Genomic DNA, 20,000 nt, shown 5'->3' with positions numbered 1-20,000 from the left:
TGTGTATTGAACAGTCCACCCTACATGAGAAAAAAGATGAACATCTATTTATCAGCGCACTAAGTTGAGAAAAACTAACTACCCATCAACATAACATTTTACTGTGTGCAACAGTAGATACATAGATGCTTTCTTAGAATGTCTGGCTCTCTCTCTCTCTGTTATAATCTACTATGGCTCAATAGTGTTGCCAATGTATTGAGTGTTGTCAGGAGTCGGGAGTGTTGCGGGAGTCAGATTACTGCTAGTAATTAAACAGTAATCTGTATTAGCGGCTCTTAATTGTTGGAACATCACTGATAGAACTAGATCAACACAGAAGTAGAGAAAGCCTCTGTCTTGATTATGTGGTTTGTAAGGGTTATGTGGTGCATCAACAAGGACAAGGATGAACAAGGTCATACTGCTGTGTGATAATGCAGCAGCTTCAGCTCAGGCTAGACACCACCAGCTCTGACAGCTATACATACACTGATCAGTTCACATACACCGATCAGATCAGATACACAGATCAGATCACACACACAGATCAGATCACATACACAGGTCAGATCACATACACAGGTCAGATCACATACACAGGTCAGATCACATACACAGGTCAGATCACATACACAGATCAGATCACATACACAGATCAGATGACATACACAGATCAGATGACATATACAGATACTCATACTAACCGCACTAACCGTATTATTTGTGACGTGATTGAGTATATAATATTATTGGTCATAGAATGGAGCTACAGTTGAAGTCGGAAGTTAACATACACCTTAGCCAAATACATTTAAACTCAATTCCTTTAATCCTAGTAAAAAGTTCCTGTCTTAGGTCAGTTAGGATCACCACTTTATTTTAGAATGTGAAATGTCAGAATAATAGTAGAGAGAGCGATTTATTTCAGCTTTTATTTCTTTCATCACATTCCCAGTCGGTCAGAAGTTTGCATACACTCAATTAGTATTTGGTAGCATTGCCTTGAAATGGTTTAACTTGGGTCAAATGTTTCGGGTAGCCTTCCACAAGCTTCCCACAATAAGTTGGGTGAATTTTGGTCCATTCCTCCTGACGGTTGGTGTAACTGAGTCAGGTTTGTAGGCCTCCTTGCTCACACACACTTGTTCAGTTCTGCCCACAACCTTTCTATAGGATTGAGGTCAGGGCTTTGTGATGGCCACTCCAATACCTTAATTTTGTTGTCCTTAAGCCATTTTGCCACAACTTTGGAAGTATGCTTGGAGTCATTGTCCATTTGGAAGACCCATTTGTGACTAAGCTTTAACTTCCTGACTGATGTCTTGAGATGTTGCTTCAATATAGCCACATAATTTCCCTTCCTCATGATGCCATCTATTTGTGAAGTGCACCAGTCCCTCATGCAGCAAAGCACCCCCACAACATGATGCTGCCACCCCCTGTGCTTCACAGTTGGGATGGTGTTCTTCGGCTTGCAAGCCATCGTTATGTTTGGAGGAAAAACATAATGATGGTCATTATGGCCAAACAGTTCTATTCATGTTTCATCAGACCAGAGGACATTTCTCCAAAAAGTACGATCATTGTCTTTTTTATGGCGGTTGTGGAGCAGTGGCTTCTTCCTTGCTGAGTGGAGTTTCAGGTTATGTCGATACTGTGGATATAGATACTTCACGGCATCTTCACAAGGTCCTTTGCTGTTGTTCTGGGATTGATTTGCATTTTTCACACCAAAGTACATTCATCTCTAGGAGACAGAATGTGCCTCCTCACTGAGCGGTATGATGGCTGTGTTGTCCCATGGCGTTTATACTTGCATACTATTGTTTGTACAGATGAACGTGGTACCTTCAGGAGTTCTGAAATTGCTCCCAAGGATGAACCAGACTTGTGGAGGTCTACAATTGTTTTCTGAGGTTATGGCTGATTTCTTTTCATTTTCCCATGATGTCAAGCAAAGAGGCACTGAGTTTGAAGGTAGGCCTTGAAATACATCCACAGGTACACCTCCAATTGACTCAAATGATGTCAATTAGCCTGTCAGAAAGCCATCACATAATTTTCTGGAAATTCCCAAGCTGTCTAAAGGCACAGTCAACTTAGTGTATGTAAACTTCTGACTCACTGGAATTGTGTTAAAGTGAAATAATCTGTCTGTAAACATTTTTTGGAAAAACTGCTTGTGTCATGCACAAAGTAGATGTCCTTACCGACTTGCCCAAACTATAGTTTGTTAACAAGAAATGTGTTGAGTGGATGAAAAACGAGTTTTAACGACTCCAACCTAAGTGTATGAAAATTTCCGACTTCAACTGGAGATAGTATCCCAAAAGTTCCCGGATATCGTACTAAATTCGCCAAAATATGAAGCATACACGCAGGGGATACTATTTCCGTACTTTAGGGACCATAATGCAATTCTTCAGGAAATGGGCGTGGCTTCACATTGTTTTCAGATTGGAAGAAAATAGAGGAAAATATGCAGCCGAAGTACAACGAGAGCGGATTCAAATTCCTTGCTTTAACTGATTATGACAAATGTTAAGAAAATGCAATTTAATAAAGTCACGACTTTTCAAACGACTTTTCAAATAAGTGACCTTACACGTTATGTTGGCTGACATTTTGTTAGCTACGCTGTACTCACGAACCAAGTAGCATATCATTACAGCAGTTTGTACCGGTATGTTTGCTAGCTACCTAACATTAGATGGCTACCTATACATCAAACTTGCCAGAATATTAACTATAGGCTATCTAACTACCCAATGTTTATTGACTTGTTTATCCCCGTCATTATTAGCTTAGCTAAATGGCGTAGTATAGTCGTTGTGCGTTCTCAATGGACATTCGGGTGCTTCCGTAAATTCGCTCTGGCTATCTACTCCGATGACGAATAATGAATTTACAAGCGCTCAACACCCGTTGAATATGGCCGATGTCAGTAAAGGGTCGGCAAAAAAGCGTCATTCAATTGTAGCCAGCAGCACAGTTACAGTCACCAACGCGCTGGATGACATGAAAACTGCCTGCGAGTAAAATGGTCCAAGTGGTCTAATTTGTGTCTGGAAGTAGCTAGCAAGCTAGCCAACGTTAGCTTGACAGCAGCTGTAAGGTCAGAACGCTCAAATCAACCATACTCCTCGTCCTGAACATCCAGTGTGCACTCCGAGAGTGAAACGGTCTGAATTTACAAATGGACAATCTGACAACGCTCTGAATTTACGAGTCGTAATATGTCTAACTAGTAATTTGTTACGCTAACTAGCTAGCAAGAGGTTGCATAGCAACAGCATCAACTTCCGGTAGACAGGCCAAGAGCTAGAAAGGTCACCTGAAAGCATACCGTTTGTTTACAGTATACAGTACTGAAATGAACTAATACTATATAATATGTAGTATTTACTCATTAAGTATGTGGTATACAGTATGTTAGCATAGGTACTACACTGTCTGCTAGCTTTACTCTACTGTCTGCTAGCTTTACAACACTGTCTGCTAGCTTTACTACACTGTCTGCTAGCTTTACTACACTGTCTGCTAGCTTTACTACACTGTCTGCTAGCTTTACTACACTGTCTGGTAGCTTTACTTTACTGTCTGCTAGCTTTACTACACGGTCTGCTAGCTTTACTACACTGTCTGCTAGCTTTACTACACTGTCTGCTAGCTTTACTTTACTGTCTGCTAGCTTTACTACACTGTCTGCTAGCTTTACTACACTGTCTGCTAGCTTTACTACACTGTCTGCTAGCTTTACTTCACTGTCTGCTAGCTTTACTTTACTGTCTGCTAGCTTTACTACACTGTCTGCTATCTTTACTACACTGTCTGCTAGCTTTACTACACTGTCTGGTAGCTTTACTTTACTGTCTGCTAGCTTTACTACACTGTCTGCTAGCTTTACTACACTGTCTGCTAGCTTTACTACACTGTCTGCTAGCTTTACTACACTGTCTGCTAGCTTTACTACACTGTCTGCTAGCTTTACTACACTGTCTGCTAGCTTTACTTTACTGTCTGCTAGCTTTACTACACTGTCTGCTGGCTTTACTACACTGTCTGCTAGCTTTACTTTACTGTCTGCTAGCTTTACTACACTGTCTGCTAGCTTTACTTTACTGTCTGCTGGCTTTACTACACTGTCTGCTAGCTTTACTACACTGTCTGCTAGCTTTACTTTACTGTCTGCTACCTTTCCTCTCGCACAGTGCAACGCAATCCAACACTTCCAATCATCTGTGAGAGTGAGTGATTGCTCTCCTGCTCTTCCTCCCCCTGGGTAGACTCTCTTATAGAGAGAGTGCTTTTAGGTTACCTGCCTATCACAGAGGTGAACAACAACATGCAGTCCAACGATAGGTACTGGACACACACTGGCACACACACTGGCACATACACACTGATGCGCAGGTTGACTCATAACCCGCAGTCCCCGCGATTATACAGATGTGGGATCTTAATCTGAGCCCGTTTGCTACAGAATGAAAAGAATCCTGCAGCAACAGGAAATTGTTATGTGGATTATAATTAACGGACATTTTTGTAGGGGAAAATCAAGTCTCAAATTTCAAAGTGGAAATTACAAACTTCAGAAGCTTTTTTAAACCTCAAACACACAACAAGTTTTAGAATTATTTGAAAAGTTGTAGGGTTCTCCTGCAACAGGGTGATCAAACTAAGATCCCACTCCTGTATCCGCGGGGCGGGCAGGTTTAGGGTCATCGAAGATTTTGTGGATGAAGGGCGGGTGGGTGGCCGGCAGGTTGGATAAAGAGAAAACGATCCATCAGAAAGAAAATCCATAAATGTAGGATAATTCTTGTGCAATTCATATCTATATGATACATTGAGGTTTTTCTTTCATGATTTAGATCTGACATTAGGGTGTAAACCTAAGCCTTAGGGCCTAACAGTACATGTGCCAAATACATGCCAATAGCAAAATACTTTTGGGAACTTGGCAGAAAAAGTTCACGGCGATCCACTGAGGCAAAAAGGACCAAAAAAAGGAAGTGTTCAGCACATGTTGTATATTAGCGGGTCGGGTGCATGCCTCCTTTTTATCACACAGAGTCGAGCGGTTGCAGACAGGTTATTAGCAATTGCGGGTGGGTGCCGGTCAACAAACAGCTGACACGCGCATCACTGACATACACACAAACACACACTCACTGTGAAGGGAGAGTCAGCGTGTATTTATCAATGTCTGCATGTATGTTTAGATGCACTTTACCTTTCTAGCACCGTGTGTGTCTGCGTGTGTCTGTCTGTATCTGTGTGTGTGCTCATGTCTATTTGTGGTAGTCCATTCATTCACATCAGTGAACAAAGCCATAGGCTGTCACTGCAGATCGTTGATGGCTCCGGCTCACACAGAGAGAGAGGAAAAGGAAGAGAGAGAGGAGGCCAAGGTTAGTTGAAGGAGGAGAGAACGGAGGAGGGAGGGATTTGTATTGATTAGAAGTGATGTGTTGAGTGGCGGCATGGCGGTGTTAATTAGTCTGTTATGATGAGGGCTGGAAGAGCTCATTAGATTGAGAGCATTCATTACTTCCTCACTTTGATGTAAACACTATCATGTTAGCATGACCACTCCTCTTCCTCCTCCTCCTCCTCCACAGTGGCTTTTAGACTCTCAGTTCACCTCAGTTAGAGATCTGTCTGTCTGAATGTTGTATGAATGGTGGTGACGGTCACTGTTCGAGAGAGAGAGAGTCCGAGATAAAATAAAAGAGAGCGATGGCCTGGTCTCAGAACTAAACAAGTATCAACCTAATTGTGTCTGCGAAGGTTAGGAGGGGGAGGAGAATGACTCTACTCTCCCCTGTACGGGGACACAAGCACTGGAAGGACAGGAGCACACGGGGACGCACGGACACCCATCAAATCACTGGCACCACCTCAAATGGCACACTATTCCCTAGACAGTAAACTACTTTGTACTAAAGACCTATGGTCCCTGGTCAAAAGTAGTGCAATAAATAGGGAACAGAGTGCCATTTGGGACGCAGACTAAGCCTGTCTCACAGTGGGAGATGAGACGGTGGTGGAAGTACTGGGGCTCATGCTAGTCTAGTCCATTCTCTCCTCAGCTCTCTGCAGTACAATGGCCCAGTGTCATGGGTTTATTTCATCTCTACTAGGCTCACTTTAGCCTACACTCAGCCCAAATTAAGAAGAAAAGGTGTGTGATTAAAGACTATCATAACTCGCGACCCCACTTCTCACATGCCCAGGTCCCACTTTGGGTCCCGACCCATAGTTTAAGAAACCCTGCTCTCGTCAGCTCTCTGCTGCCCAGACATAGACTTAGTTTGTAAGGTAAGTCCACTTCCAGATAAAGCCACTCTGTCTCACCTCAGGCTACAGAGACCAACACAGAGTCTGTACTACCTCAAATACCTGCAGTACTACCATCCCCTCTCCCCTCCACAGGGGATTCAGAGTGATGGTGGACATGGAAAAGGTGTGTGTGTGAGTGTGTGTGTGTTACAAAGGTGTATGTGTGTTGGTGTGAGAAAGGGATCGATAGAGAGAAACATTGCTGTGTAAGACAGCTACAAAAGGTGTGTGTGTGTTATTAGAGCTGTAGTGTGTGTCCGATGAGGATACAGTGTGTGTCTGGAGGTCAGTGGCAAATAGAGTTTGATAGAGTGACTGCATTATGAAGTGTTCAGTGAGAGTGTGACTGGTAGTCTTCACACACGCGCGCACACGCACGGACACACACACACACCATTTGGCTGGTGGCTGGGCTATGCCTTTGGATAATGGGCCGGGATGAATGATGGCAGTGTGTGTGTGTGCGTGTGCGTGTGCGTGGGTAGAGTCTGCAAAACACTATCTTTAGACAAAGCAATCTGAGGACATTCACACTTTAAGAAGCTCTTTCTCTAGTGCTTCAGTGTTTAGTGAATAGATCAAACCTCATGCAGATGTGAGAGGTGGTTTATCCCACTGGCTCTGCATTCTCCTTGGGTTTCTCCATACAGACACAAGCCCACCCACACAGCCACCATATAAACAGCACTAAAAGAAAGAGCTATAGGGTGGCAGGTAGCCTATTGGTAAAGAGCGCTGGCCCAGTAACCGATAGGTTGCTAGTTCGAATCCCCAAGCAGATGAGTTGAAAAATCTGCCAATGTGCTCTTGAGCAAGGCACTTAACCCTAACAGCTCCTGTAAGTCACTCTGGATAAGATCCTCTGTCAAATGTGAGCGGTACAGTATAACCTGGTCAGTTATAGAAACACTGTGTTTCTATGTGGTCAGATCACTGCCCTCTCTCCTAATACTGGGACTTAGCATATCAACACTGGCCCTTTGAAGCCTCTGGCCACTACGCGCGTGTGTGTGTGTGTGTGTGTGTGTGTGTGTGTGTGTGTGTGTGTGTGTGTGTGTGTGTGTGTGTGTGTGTGTGTGTGTGTGTGTGTGTGTGTGTGTGTGTGTGTGTGTGTGTGTGTGTGTGTGTGTGTGCGCGCACATGTGTGTTCTAGCCTCTTACCGTTATCAGCAGACAGTGCGGTGATGGTGTTGGGTGTGGTGTCTGACCTCCCCTGACCGTTCTCAAAGCCGTAGCCCTCTGTCTCCTGCATCTGCCAGTTCAGACCAAACAGATGCATGGCTACAGTAGGGGGAGAGAGAGAAAAAAATGCTTGTTACTCTCAGTGGTCGAGGGCTCAACAACACACACACACACCTAGCGGCGAGTTAGAGATGGGATGCCTAATCGAACTCTATCAGAAAAAAGACAACAGGAGAAACATCCCTCCATCGATTATGGTTTGGGGTCTAACAAGCTCTCGGATTGGCCGGACCCTTCAGGGTGTGCGTGCGCGCGCGTGCGTGTGTGTGTGTAGGAGGTGAGTTGGGAGTTTTAGAAAGATAATCTGTCAAAATAAGAGCAGGTGTTGTTTGAAAACTCCAATATGTTAAACTGTGCCCTGAGAGGAGAGAGAGAAATGGAGGGAGGGAGAGAGCAAGAGAGAGGGAGAGATGGATGGAGTGAGCTGGACAGAGATGGAGGGAGGGAGCTGGACAGAGGGAGGGAGAGAGCTGGAGGGAGGGAGGGAGAAATGGAGGAAGAGATGGATGGAGGAAGAGATGGAGGGAGGGAGCTGGAGAGATGGAAGTAGAGATGGAGGGAGGGAGCTGGATGGAGGGAGAGATGGAGGGAGAGATGAAGGGAGAGATGGAGGGAGGGAACTGGAAAGAGGGAGAGATGGAGGGAGGGATCTGGAGAGAGAGAGGGAGGGATCTGGAGAGAGAGAGGGAGGGATCTGGAGAGAGGGAGGGAGGGATCTGGAGAGAGGGAGGGATCTGGAGAGAGGGAAAGATGGAGCCAAGCAGTTTAGCGCATTAACATCAAGCTGGCCCTCTGGCTGGATATAATTCAATCCCACACTTTTCTCTCTCCTTCCCTCTCTCTCCCCTCCTCTCCATTTCGCTCTCTCTCTGAGTGCTTCTGCGAGAAGCCACACTAAGAGTGAGGAGACACATGAGAGGAGACAGTTTCTAGTTTTTAGCACTGTTTCAGCGCTGTCTGGAGGTGTTTGGAGCCATCATGGCTGCCGAGGGCTTTAGTAGGAGCCAGACATGATGGAGGCCTGCGGACTGTGACTCATACTGTACTGGAGGGCCAGTAGCAAGTCTGGTGAGAATGACTGTTTAGTACAAACAACACACACACGTGTCAGTGTGTGTGTGTCCTGTGTGAGTAATAAGCCTGCCTTGCTGCACACTCTAGCTCTAATGAGGGGAGTTTAGTCGTGCACACAGCCCCCTGTGGATTTCTACATGAACACACACTCACAACCACCTATAAATCACTATCAAAGTAGGGGATGTTGTTGTATACTGGCGCTGTGTGGTGGGGAGTATGTGTGTGTTCTGTATAAGTGTGTGTATTTGTGTGTGTGAGCTGGATCTAGGATATCTAGACGTTATAGCTGGAGGAAATGGAAGCGACAGAGAGGGAGAGTAAGGGACAGAGAGAGGTCAAATGGTGGAGAGAGTGAGGGGAAGACGAGAGGTAGAGAGAGTGAGGGGAAGACGAGAGGTAGAGAGAGTGAGGGGAAGAAGAGAGGTAGAGAGAGTGAGGGGAAGACGAGAGGTAGAGAGAGTGAGGGGAAGACGAGAGGTAGAGAGAGTGAGGGGAAGACGAGAGGTAGAGAGAGTGAGGGGAAGAAGAGAGGTAGAGAGCGTGAGCGGAAGACGAGAGGTAGAGAGAGTGAGGGGAGGACGAGAGGTAGAGAGAGTGAGGGGAAGACGAGAGGTAGAGAGCGTGAGGGGAAGACGAGAAGTAGAGAGCGTGAGGGGAAGATGAGAGGTAGAGAGCGTGAGCGGAAGACGAGAGGTAGTGAGAGTGAGGGGAAGACGAGAGGTGTAGAGCGTGTGGGGAAGACGAGAGGTAGAGAGAGTGAGGGGAAGACGAGAGGTAGAGAGTGTGAGCGGAAGACGAGAGGTAGAGAGAGTGAGGGGAAGACGAGAGGTAGAGAGAGTGAGGGGAAGACGAGAGGTAGAGAGAGTGAGGGGAAGACGAGAGGTAGAGAGCGTGAGGGGAAGACGAGAGGTAGAGAGAGTGAGGGGAAGACGAGAGGTAGAGTGAGTGAGGGGAAGACGAAAGGTAGAGAGAGTGAGGGGAAGACGAGAGGTAGAGAGAGTGAGGGGAAGAAGAGAGGTAGAGAGAGTGAGGGGAAGACGAGAGGTAGAGAGAGTGAGGGAAGAAGAGAGGTCGAGAGAGTGAGGGAGAATGTGTAGGGTAAGCTGAGGGAATCCTCTAGCAATTAGGGCCCGGAGGCCAGAGCATTTTCAACCAGAGCCCACCCACAGTTCAACCAAGTCTCCTCCTCCCTCTCTCTCTCTTTCTTTCTCTCATTAAATTAGAGTGGTATGGTGCTAGGGAGGGCCTCCTGCGGTGGGCAGGACTAGAGGGTCATGGGAGAGAAGTTGGCGGATCGACACCAAGCGCTGCCAGAGTGGAGCATGCTGGGAGGCTTAAGGCTCCTCAGGGCAACCCTCAGACAACCACAAGACAACCGTTAAACAATGTTGAGGTATCCATCTCTGAGCTAGGTTCACCATAACAGCATCAAAGCCCTTGAGCTTCAAACACGTGTCTCTGGACCTCTGAGAGAAGACATATAGAGACAGAAACGAGAGCAAAGGGAAACATTGGAAGACCAGGCAGACAAAGAGAGCCAGGCGTGGAGGTGGATGGGATATTGGAGTCTTCAAAGCATTTCTATTTGCTAAAAGGTCAACCTTTTCAGACTGAGAGGAAGTCACGAGGCTGGTGGAGCTCTCATTTAGCAGGACTTTCTTTAGAAAGACAACCATTAGGCATCCGTCTACATGTTCATTCACTTTGCGAATGTTCATTGTAATACAGAATGCCATTACTTCATTCATGATAGTTTTGCTGTACAAAATGTGCAAAATGGATGCAAATCCACCCCACAGATATACAAGTCTGCTGTTGCATGTCCGTTTGTAATATCATTCTGGAATTTTCAATCCATCTGTGAAGCAGTAATCGAAGCAGCGGATTGGACAGTGAGGAGACAGAATGTTCTGGTGCTTACCTCTCTTAGAGGCTTTGATTTACAATATTAACAGGTGCAGGACTAATTGGCCAATACAATTTGTACAGAAAATAACAAACAGGACGTTGACAAAGAATTGAATAAATCAAACACATTCTCAGTAGAAACTATTCAGGCAACAACTCACTGTCTAGAACAAAACTCAGGTGTAGCTCTACTCTAGCCAACCTGCTACCTGCACAGCCTGCTCTCCCCCAGGTATAACTCTACTCTAGCCAACCTGTTACCTGCACAGCCTGCTCTCTCCCAGGTATAACTCTACTCTAGCCAACCTGCTACCTGCCCAGCCTGCTGTCTCCCAGGTATAACTCTACTCTACCCAACCTGTTACCTGTCCAGCCTGCTCTCTCCCAGGTATAACTCTACTCTAGCCAACCTGCTACCTGCACAGCCTGCTCTCTCCCAGGTATAACTCTACTCTAGCCAACCTGTTACCTGTCCAGCCTGCTCTCTCCCAGGTATAACTCTACTCTAGCCAACCTGCTACCTGCACAGCCTGCTCTCTCCCAGGTATAACTCTACTCTAGCCAACCTGTTACCTGCCCAGCCTGCTCTCTCCCAGGTATAACTCTACTCTAGCCAACCTGTTACCTGCCCAGCCTGCTCTCTCCCAGGTATAACTCTACTCTAGCCAACCTGTTACCTGCACAGCCTGCTCTCTCCCAGGTATAACTCTACTCTAGCCAACCTGCTACCTGCCCAGCCTGCTCTCTCCCAGGTATAACTCTACTCTAGCCAACCTGTTACCTGCCCAGCCTGCTCTCTCCCAGGTATAACTCTACTCTACCCAACCTGTTACCTGCCCAGCCTGCTCTCTCCCAGGTATAACTCTACTCTACCCAACCTGTTACCTGCCCAGCCTGCTCTCTCCCAGGTATAACTCTACTCTAGCCAACCTGTTACCTGCCCAGCCTGCTCTCTCCCAGGTATAACTCTACTCTAGCCAACCTGTTACCTGCACAGCCTGCTCTCTCCCAGGTATAACTCTACTCTAGCCAACCTGCTACCTGCCCAGCCTGCTCTCTCCCAGGTATAACTCTACTCTAGCCAACCTGTTACCTGCCCAGCCTGCTCTCTCCCAGGTATAACTCTACTCTAGCCAACCTGCTACCTGCCCAGCCTGCTCTCTCCCAGGTATAACTCTACTCTAGCCAACCTGTTACCTGCCCAGCCTGCTCTCTCCCAGGTATAACTCTACTCTAGCCAACCTGTTACCTGCCCAGCCTGCTCTCTCCCAGGTATAACTCTACTCTACCCAACCTGTTACCTGCCCAGCCTGCTCTCTCCCAGGTATAACTCTACTCTACCCAACCTGTTACCTGTCCAGCCTGCTCTCTCCCAGGTATAACTCTACTCTAGCCAAACTGCTACCTGCCCAGCCTGCTCTCTCCAGGTATAACTCTACTCTAGCCAACCTGCTACCTGCCCATCCTGCTCTCTCCCAGGTATAACTCTACTCTAGCCAACCTGCTACCTGCCCAGCCTGCTCTCCCCCAGGTCTAACTCTACTCTAGCCAACCTGCTACCTGCCCAGCCTGCTCTCTCCCAGGTATAACTCTACTCTACCCAACCTGCTACCTGCCCAGCCTGCTCTCTCCCAGGTATAACTCTACTCTAGCCAACCTGCTACCTGTCCAGCCTGCTCTCTCCCAGGTATAACTCTACTCTAGCCAACCTGTTACCTGTCCAGCCTGCTCTCTCCCAGGTATAACTCTACTCTACCCAACCTGTTACCTGTCCAGCCTGCTCTCTCCCAGGTATAACTCTACTCTAGCCAACCTGTTACCTGCACAGCCTGCTCTCTCCCAGGTATAACTCTACTCTAGCCAACCTGTTACCTGTCCAGCCTGCTCTCTCCCAGGTATAACTCTACTCTAGCCAACCTGCTACCTGCACAGCCTGCTCTCTCCCAGGTATTACTCTACTCTAGCCAACCTGCTACCTGCACGGCCTGCTCTCTCCCAGGTATAACTCTACTCTAGCCAACCTGTTACCTGCACAGCCTGCTCTCTCCCAGGTATAACTCTACTCTACCCAACCTGTTACCTGTCCAGCCTGCTCTCTCCCAGGTATAACTCTACTCTAGCCAACCTGTTACCTGCACAGCCTGCTCTCTCCCAGGTATAACTCTACTCTAGCCAACCTGTTACCTGTCCAGCCTGCTCTCTCCCAGGTATTACTCTACTCTAGCCAACCTGCTACCTGCCCAGCCTGCTCTCTCCCAGGTATAACTCTACTCTAGCCAACCTGCTACCTGCCCAGCCTGCTCTCTCCCAGGTATAACTCTACTCTAGCCAACCTGTTACCTGCACAGCCTGCTCTCTCCCAGGTATAACTCTACTCTAGCCAACCTGTTACCTGCCCAGCCTGCTCTCTCCCAGGTATAACTCTACTCTAGCCAACCTGTTACCTGCCCAGCCTGCTCTCTCCCAGGTATAACTCTACTCTAGCCAACCTGTTACCTGCCCAGCCTGCTCTCTCCCAGGTATAACTCTACTCTAGCCAACCTGCTACCTGCACAGCCTGCTCTCTCCCAGGTATAACTCTACTCTAGCCAACCTGCTACCTGCCCAGCCTGCTCTCTCCCAGGTATAACTCTACTCTAGCCAACCTGCTACCTGCCCAGCCTGCTCTCTCCCAGGTATAACTCTACTCTAGCCAACCTGTTACCTGCCCAGCCTGCTCTCTCCCAGGTATAACTCTACTCTAGCCAACCTGTTACCTGCCCAGCCTGCTCTCTCCCAGGTATAACTCTACTCTAGCCAACCTGCTACCTGCCCAGCCTGCTCTCTCCCAGGTATAACTCTACTCTAGCCAACCTGCTACCTGCCCAGCCTGCTCTCTCCCAGGTATAACTCTACTCTAGCCAACCTGCTACCTGTCCAGCCTGCTCTCTCCCAGGTATAACTCTACTCTAGCCAACCTGTTACCTGTCCAGCCTGCTCTCTCCCAGGTATAACTCTACTCTACCCAACCTGTTACCTGTCCAGCCTGCTCTCTCCCAGGTATAACTCTACTCTAGCCAACCTGCTACCTGCCCAGCCTGCTCTCTCCCAGGTATAACTCTACTCTAGCCAACCTGTTACCTGCACAGCCTGCTCTCTCCCAGGTATAACTCTACTCTAGCCAACCTGTTACCTGCCCAGCCTGCTCTCTCCCAGGTATAACTCTACTCTAGCCAACCTGTTACCTGCACAGCCTGCTCTCTCCCAGGTATAACTCTACTCTAGCCAACCTGCTACCTGCCCAGCCTGCTCTCTCCCAGGTATAACTCTACTCTAGCCAACCTGTTACCTGTCCAGCCTGCTCTCTCCCAGGTATAACTCTACTCTAGCCAACCTGCTACCTGCCCAGCCTGCTCTCTCCCAGGTATAACTCTACTCTAGCCAACCTGTTACCTGTCCAGCCTGCTCTCTCCCAGGTATAACTCTACTCTAGCCAACCTGCTACCTGCCCAGCCTGCTCTCTCCCAGGTATAACTCTACTCTAGCCAACCTGTTACCTGCACAGCCTGCTCTCTCCCAGGTATAACTCTACTCTAGCCAACCTGTTACCTGCACAGCCTGCTCTCTCCCAGGTATAACTCTACTCTAGCCACCCTGTTACCTGCACAGCCTGCTCTCTCCCAGGTATAACTCTACTCTAGCCAACCTGTTACCTGCACAGCCTGCTCTCTCCCAGGTATAACTCTACTCTAGCCAACCTGTTACCTGCCCAGCCTGCTCTCTCCCAGGTATAACTCTACTCTAGCCAACCTGTTACCTGTCCAGCCTGCTCTCTCCCAGGTATAACTCTACTCTACCCAACCTGTTACCTGTCCAGCCTGCTCTCTCCCAGGTATAACTCTACTCTAGCCAACCTGCTACCTGCCCAGCCTGCTCTCTCCCAGGTATAACTCTACTCTAGCCAACCTGTTACCTGCACAGCCTGCTCTCTCCCAGGTATAACTCTACTCTAGCCAACCTGTTACCTGTCCAGCCTGCTCTCTCCCAGGTATAACTCTACTCTAGCCAACCTGCTACCTGCCCAGCCTGCTCTCTCCCAGGTATAACTCTACTCTAGCCAACCTGTTACCTGCACAGCCTGCTCTCTCCCAGGTATAACTCTACTCTAGCCAACCTGCTACCTGCCCAGCCTGCTCTCTCCCAGGTCTAACTCTACTCTAGCCAACCTGCTACCTGCCCAGCCTGCTCTCTCCCAGGTATGACTCTACTCTACCCAACCTGTTACCTGCACAGCCTGCTCTCTCCCAGGTATAACTCTACTCTAGCCAACCTGTTACCTGTCCAGCCTGCTCTCTCCCAGGTATAACTCTACTCTAGCCAACCTGCTACCTGCACAGCCTGCTCTCTCCCAGGTATTACTCTACTCTAGCCAACCTGCTACCTGCACGGCCTGCTCTCTCCCAGGTATAACTCTACTCTAGCCAACCTGTTACCTGCACAGCCTGCTCTCTCCCAGGTATAACTCTACTCTACCCAACCTGTTACCTGTCCAGCCTGCTCTCTCCCAGGTATAACTCTACTCTAGACAACCTGTTACCTGCACAGCCTGCTCTCTCCCAGGTATAACTCTACTCTAGCCAACCTGTTACCTGTCCAGCCTGCTCTCTCCCAGGTATTACTCTACTCTAGCCAACCTGCTACCTGCCCAGCCTGCTCTCTCCCAGGTATAACTCTACTCTAGCCAACCTGCTACCTGCCCAGCCTGCTCTCTCCCAGGTATAACTCTACTCTAGCCAACCTGTTACCTGCACAGCCTGCTCTCTCCCAGGTATAACTCTACTCTAGCCAACCTGTTACCTGCACAGCCTGCTCTCTCCCAGGTATAACTCTACTCTAGCCAACCTGTTACCTGCACAGCCTGCTCTCTCCCAGGTATAACTCTACTCTAGCCAACCTGTTACCTGCCCAGCCTGCTCTCTCCCAGGTATAACTCTACTCTAGCCAACCTGCTACCTGCACAGCCTGCTCTCTCCCAGGTATAACTCTACTCTAGCCAACCTGCTACCTGCCCAGCCTGCTCTCTCCCAGGTATAACTCTACTCTAGCCAACCTGCTACCTGCCCAGCCTGCTCTCTCCCAGGTATAACTCTACTCTAGCCAACCTGTTACCTGCCCAGCCTGCTCTCTCCCAGGTATAACTCTACTCTAGCCAACCTGTTACCTGCACAGCCTGCTCTCTCCCAGGTATAACTCTACTCTAGCCAACCTGTTACCTGCCCAGCCTGCTCTCTCCCAGGTATAACTCTACTCTAGCCAACCTGTTACCTGCACAGCCTGCTCTCTCCCAGGTATAACTCTACTCTAGCCAACCTGCTACCTGCCCAGCCTGCTCTCTCCCAGGTATAACTCTACTCTAGCCAACCTGTTACCTGTCCAGCCTGCTCTCTCCCAGGTATAACTCTACTCTAGCCAACCTGCTACCTGCCCAGCCTGCTCTCTCCCAGGTATAACTCTACTCTAGCCAACCTGTTACCTGTCCAGCCTGCTCTCTCCCAGGTATAACTCTACTCTAGCCAACCTGCTACCTGCCCAGCCTGCTCTCTCCCAGGTATAACTCTACTCTAGCCAACCTGTTACCTGCACAGCCTGCTCTCTCCCAGGTATAACTCTACTCTAGCCAACCTGTTACCTGCACAGCCTGCTCTCTCCCAGGTATAACTCTACTCTAGCCACCCTGTTACCTGCACAGCCTGCTCTCTCCCAGGTATAACTCTACTCTAGCCAACCTGTTACCTGCACAGCCTGCTCTCTCCCAGGTATAACTCTACTCTAGCCAACCTGTTACCTGCCCAGCCTGCTCTCTCCCAGGTATAACTCTACTCTAGCCAACCTGTTACCTGCCCAGCCTGCTCTCTCCCAGGTATAACTCTACTCTAGCCAACCTGTTACCTGTCCAGCCTGCTCTCTCCCAGGTATAACTCTACTCTAGCCAACCTGTTACCTGCACAGCCTGCTCTCTCCCAGGTATAACTCTACTCTAGCCAACCTGTTACCTGCACAGCCTGCTCTCTCCCAGGGATAACTCTACTCTACCCAACCTGCTACCTGCCCAGCCTGCTCTCTCCCAGGTATAACTCTACTCTAGCCAACCTGTTACCTGCCCAGCCTGCTCTCTCCCAGGTATAACTCTACTCTACCCAACCTGTTACCTGTCCAGCCTGCTCTCTCCCAGGTATAACTCTACTCTAGCCAACCTGTTACCTGCACAGCCTGCTCTCTCCCAGGTATAACTCTACTCTAGCCAACCTGTTACCTGTCCAGCCTGCTCTCTCCCAGGTATAACTCTACTCTAGCCAACCTGCTACCTGCACAGCCTGCTCTCTCCCAGGTATTACTCTACTCTAGCCAACCTGCTACCTGCACGGCCTGCTCTCTCCCAGGTATAACTCTACTCTAGCCAACCTGTTACCTGCACAGCCTGCTCTCTCCCAGGTATAACTCTACTCTACCCAACCTGTTACCTGTCCAGCCTGCTCTCTCCCAGGTATAACTCTACTCTAGCCAACCTGTTACCTGCACAGCCTGCTCTCTCCCAGGTATAACTCTACTCTAGCCAACCTGTTACCTGTCCAGCCTGCTCTCTCCCAGGTATTACTCTACTCTAGCCAACCTGCTACCTGCCCAGCCTGCTCTCTCCCAGGTATAACTCTACTCTAGCCAACCTGCTACCTGCCCAGCCTGCTCTCTCCCAGGTATAACTCTACTCTAGCCAACCTGTTACCTGCACAGCCTGCTCTCTCCCAGGTATAACTCTACTCTAGCCAACCTGTTACCTGCCCAGCCTGCTCTCTCCCAGGTATAACTCTACTCTAGCCAACCTGTTACCTGCCCAGCCTGCTCTCTCCCAGGTATAACTCTACTCTAGCCAACCTGTTACCTGCCCAGCCTGCTCTCTCCCAGGTATAACTCTACTCTAGCCAACCTGCTACCTGCACAGCCTGCTCTCTCCCAGGTATAACTCTACTCTAGCCAACCTGCTACCTGCCCAGCCTGCTCTCTCCCAGGTATAACTCTACTCTAGCCAACCTGCTACCTGCCCAGCCTGCTCTCTCCCAGGTATAACTCTACTCTAGCCAACCTGTTACCTGCCCAGCCTGCTCTCTCCCAGGTATAACTCTACTCTAGCCAACCTGTTACCTGCCCAGCCTGCTCTCTCCCAGGTATAACTCTACTCTAGCCAACCTGCTACCTGCCCAGCCTGCTCTCTCCCAGGTATAACTCTACTCTAGCCAACCTGCTACCTGCCCAGCCTGCTCTCTCCCAGGTATAACTCTACTCTAGCCAACCTGCTACCTGTCCAGCCTGCTCTCTCCCAGGTATAACTCTACTCTAGCCAACCTGTTACCTGTCCAGCCTGCTCTCTCCCAGGTATAACTCTACTCTACCCAACCTGTTACCTGTCCAGCCTGCTCTCTCCCAGGTATAACTCTACTCTAGCCAACCTGCTACCTGCCCAGCCTGCTCTCTCCCAGGTATAACTCTACTCTAGCCAACCTGTTACCTGCACAGCCTGCTCTCTCCCAGGTATAACTCTACTCTAGCCAACCTGTTACCTGCCCAGCCTGCTCTCTCCCAGGTATAACTCTACTCTAGCCAACCTGTTACCTGCACAGCCTGCTCTCTCCCAGGTATAACTCTACTCTAGCCAACCTGCTACCTGCCCAGCCTGCTCTCTCCCAGGTATAACTCTACTCTAGCCAACCTGTTACCTGTCCAGCCTGCTCTCTCCCAGGTATAACTCTACTCTAGCCAACCTGCTACCTGCCCAGCCTGCTCTCTCCCAGGTATAACTCTACTCTAGCCAACCTGTTACCTGTCCAGCCTGCTCTCTCCCAGGTATAACTCTACTCTAGCCAACCTGCTACCTGCCCAGCCTGCTCTCTCCCAGGTATAACTCTACTCTAGCCAACCTGTTACCTGCACAGCCTGCTCTCTCCCAGGTATAACTCTACTCTAGCCAACCTGTTACCTGCACAGCCTGCTCTCTCCCAGGTATAACTCTACTCTAGCCACCCTGTTACCTGCACAGCCTGCTCTCTCCCAGGTATAACTCTACTCTAGCCAACCTGTTACCTGCACAGCCTGCTCTCTCCCAGGTATAACTCTACTCTAGCCAACCTGTTACCTGCCCAGCCTGCTCTCTCCCAGGTATAACTCTACTCTAGCCAACCTGTTACCTGTCCAGCCTGCTCTCTCCCAGGTATAACTCTACTCTACCCAACCTGTTACCTGTCCAGCCTGCTCTCTCCCAGGTATAACTCTACTCTAGCCAACCTGCTACCTGCCCAGCCTGCTCTCTCCCAGGTATAACTCTACTCTAGCCAACCTGTTACCTGCACAGCCTGCTCTCTCCCAGGTATAACTCTACTCTAGCCAACCTGTTACCTGTCCAGCCTGCTCTCTCCCAGGTATAACTCTACTCTAGCCAACCTGCTACCTGCCCAGCCTGCTCTCTCCCAGGTATAACTCTACTCTAGCCAACCTGTTACCTGCACAGCCTGCTCTCTCCCAGGTATAACTCTACTCTAGCCAACCTGCTACCTGCCCAGCCTGCTCTCTCCCAGGTCTAACTCTACTCTAGCCAACCTGCTACCTGCCCAGCCTGCTCTCTCCCAGGTATGACTCTACTCTACCCAACCTGTTACCTGCACAGCCTGCTCTCTCCCAGGTATAACTCTACTCTAGCCAACCTGTTACCTGTCCAGCCTGCTCTCTCCCAGGTATAACTCTACTCTAGCCAACCTGCTACCTGCACAGCCTGCTCTCTCCCAGGTATTACTCTACTCTAGCCAACCTGCTACCTGCACGGCCTGCTCTCTCCCAGGTATAACTCTACTCTAGCCAACCTGTTACCTGCACAGCCTGCTCTCTCCCAGGTATAACTCTACTCTACCCAACCTGTTACCTGTCCAGCCTGCTCTCTCCCAGGTATAACTCTACTCTAGACAACCTGTTACCTGCACAGCCTGCTCTCTCCCAGGTATAACTCTACTCTAGCCAACCTGTTACCTGTCCAGCCTGCTCTCTCCCAGGTATTACTCTACTCTAGCCAACCTGCTACCTGCCCAGCCTGCTCTCTCCCAGGTATAACTCTACTCTAGCCAACCTGCTACCTGCCCAGCCTGCTCTCTCCCAGGTATAACTCTACTCTAGCCAACCTGTTACCTGCACAGCCTGCTCTCTCCCAGGTATAACTCTACTCTAGCCAACCTGTTACCTGCACAGCCTGCTCTCTCCCAGGTATAACTCTACTCTAGCCAACCTGTTACCTGCACAGCCTGCTCTCTCCCAGGTATAACTCTACTCTAGCCAACCTGTTACCTGCCCAGCCTGCTCTCTCCCAGGTATAACTCTACTCTAGCCAACCTGCTACCTGCACAGCCTGCTCTCTCCCAGGTATAACTCTA

The 20,000-nt window shown here is 49.3% G+C and overlaps 1 protein-coding gene across 2 annotated transcripts in view; it reads right to left on the bottom strand.

The window, feature by feature from the left end:
• LOC135507602 (teneurin-3-like) overlaps positions 1–20,000 on the bottom strand; it is a 462,717-nt gene that overhangs the window by 116,984 nt on the left and 325,733 nt on the right. For both annotated transcript variants that reach the window (XM_064927148.1, XM_064927149.1), the window contains one exon: positions 7,489–7,608. In XM_064927148.1, coding sequence (XP_064783220.1) covers positions 7,489–7,608 — 120 coding nt within the window. The remainder of the gene's footprint in view (positions 1–7,488; positions 7,609–20,000) is intronic.

This window comes from Oncorhynchus masou, chromosome 21 (assembly GCF_036934945.1).
Source record: "Oncorhynchus masou masou isolate Uvic2021 chromosome 21, UVic_Omas_1.1, whole genome shotgun sequence".
Classification (NCBI taxonomy): Eukaryota; Metazoa; Chordata; class Actinopteri; order Salmoniformes; family Salmonidae; genus Oncorhynchus; species Oncorhynchus masou.
This window is presented reverse-complemented; position numbering and strand designations above follow the sequence as displayed.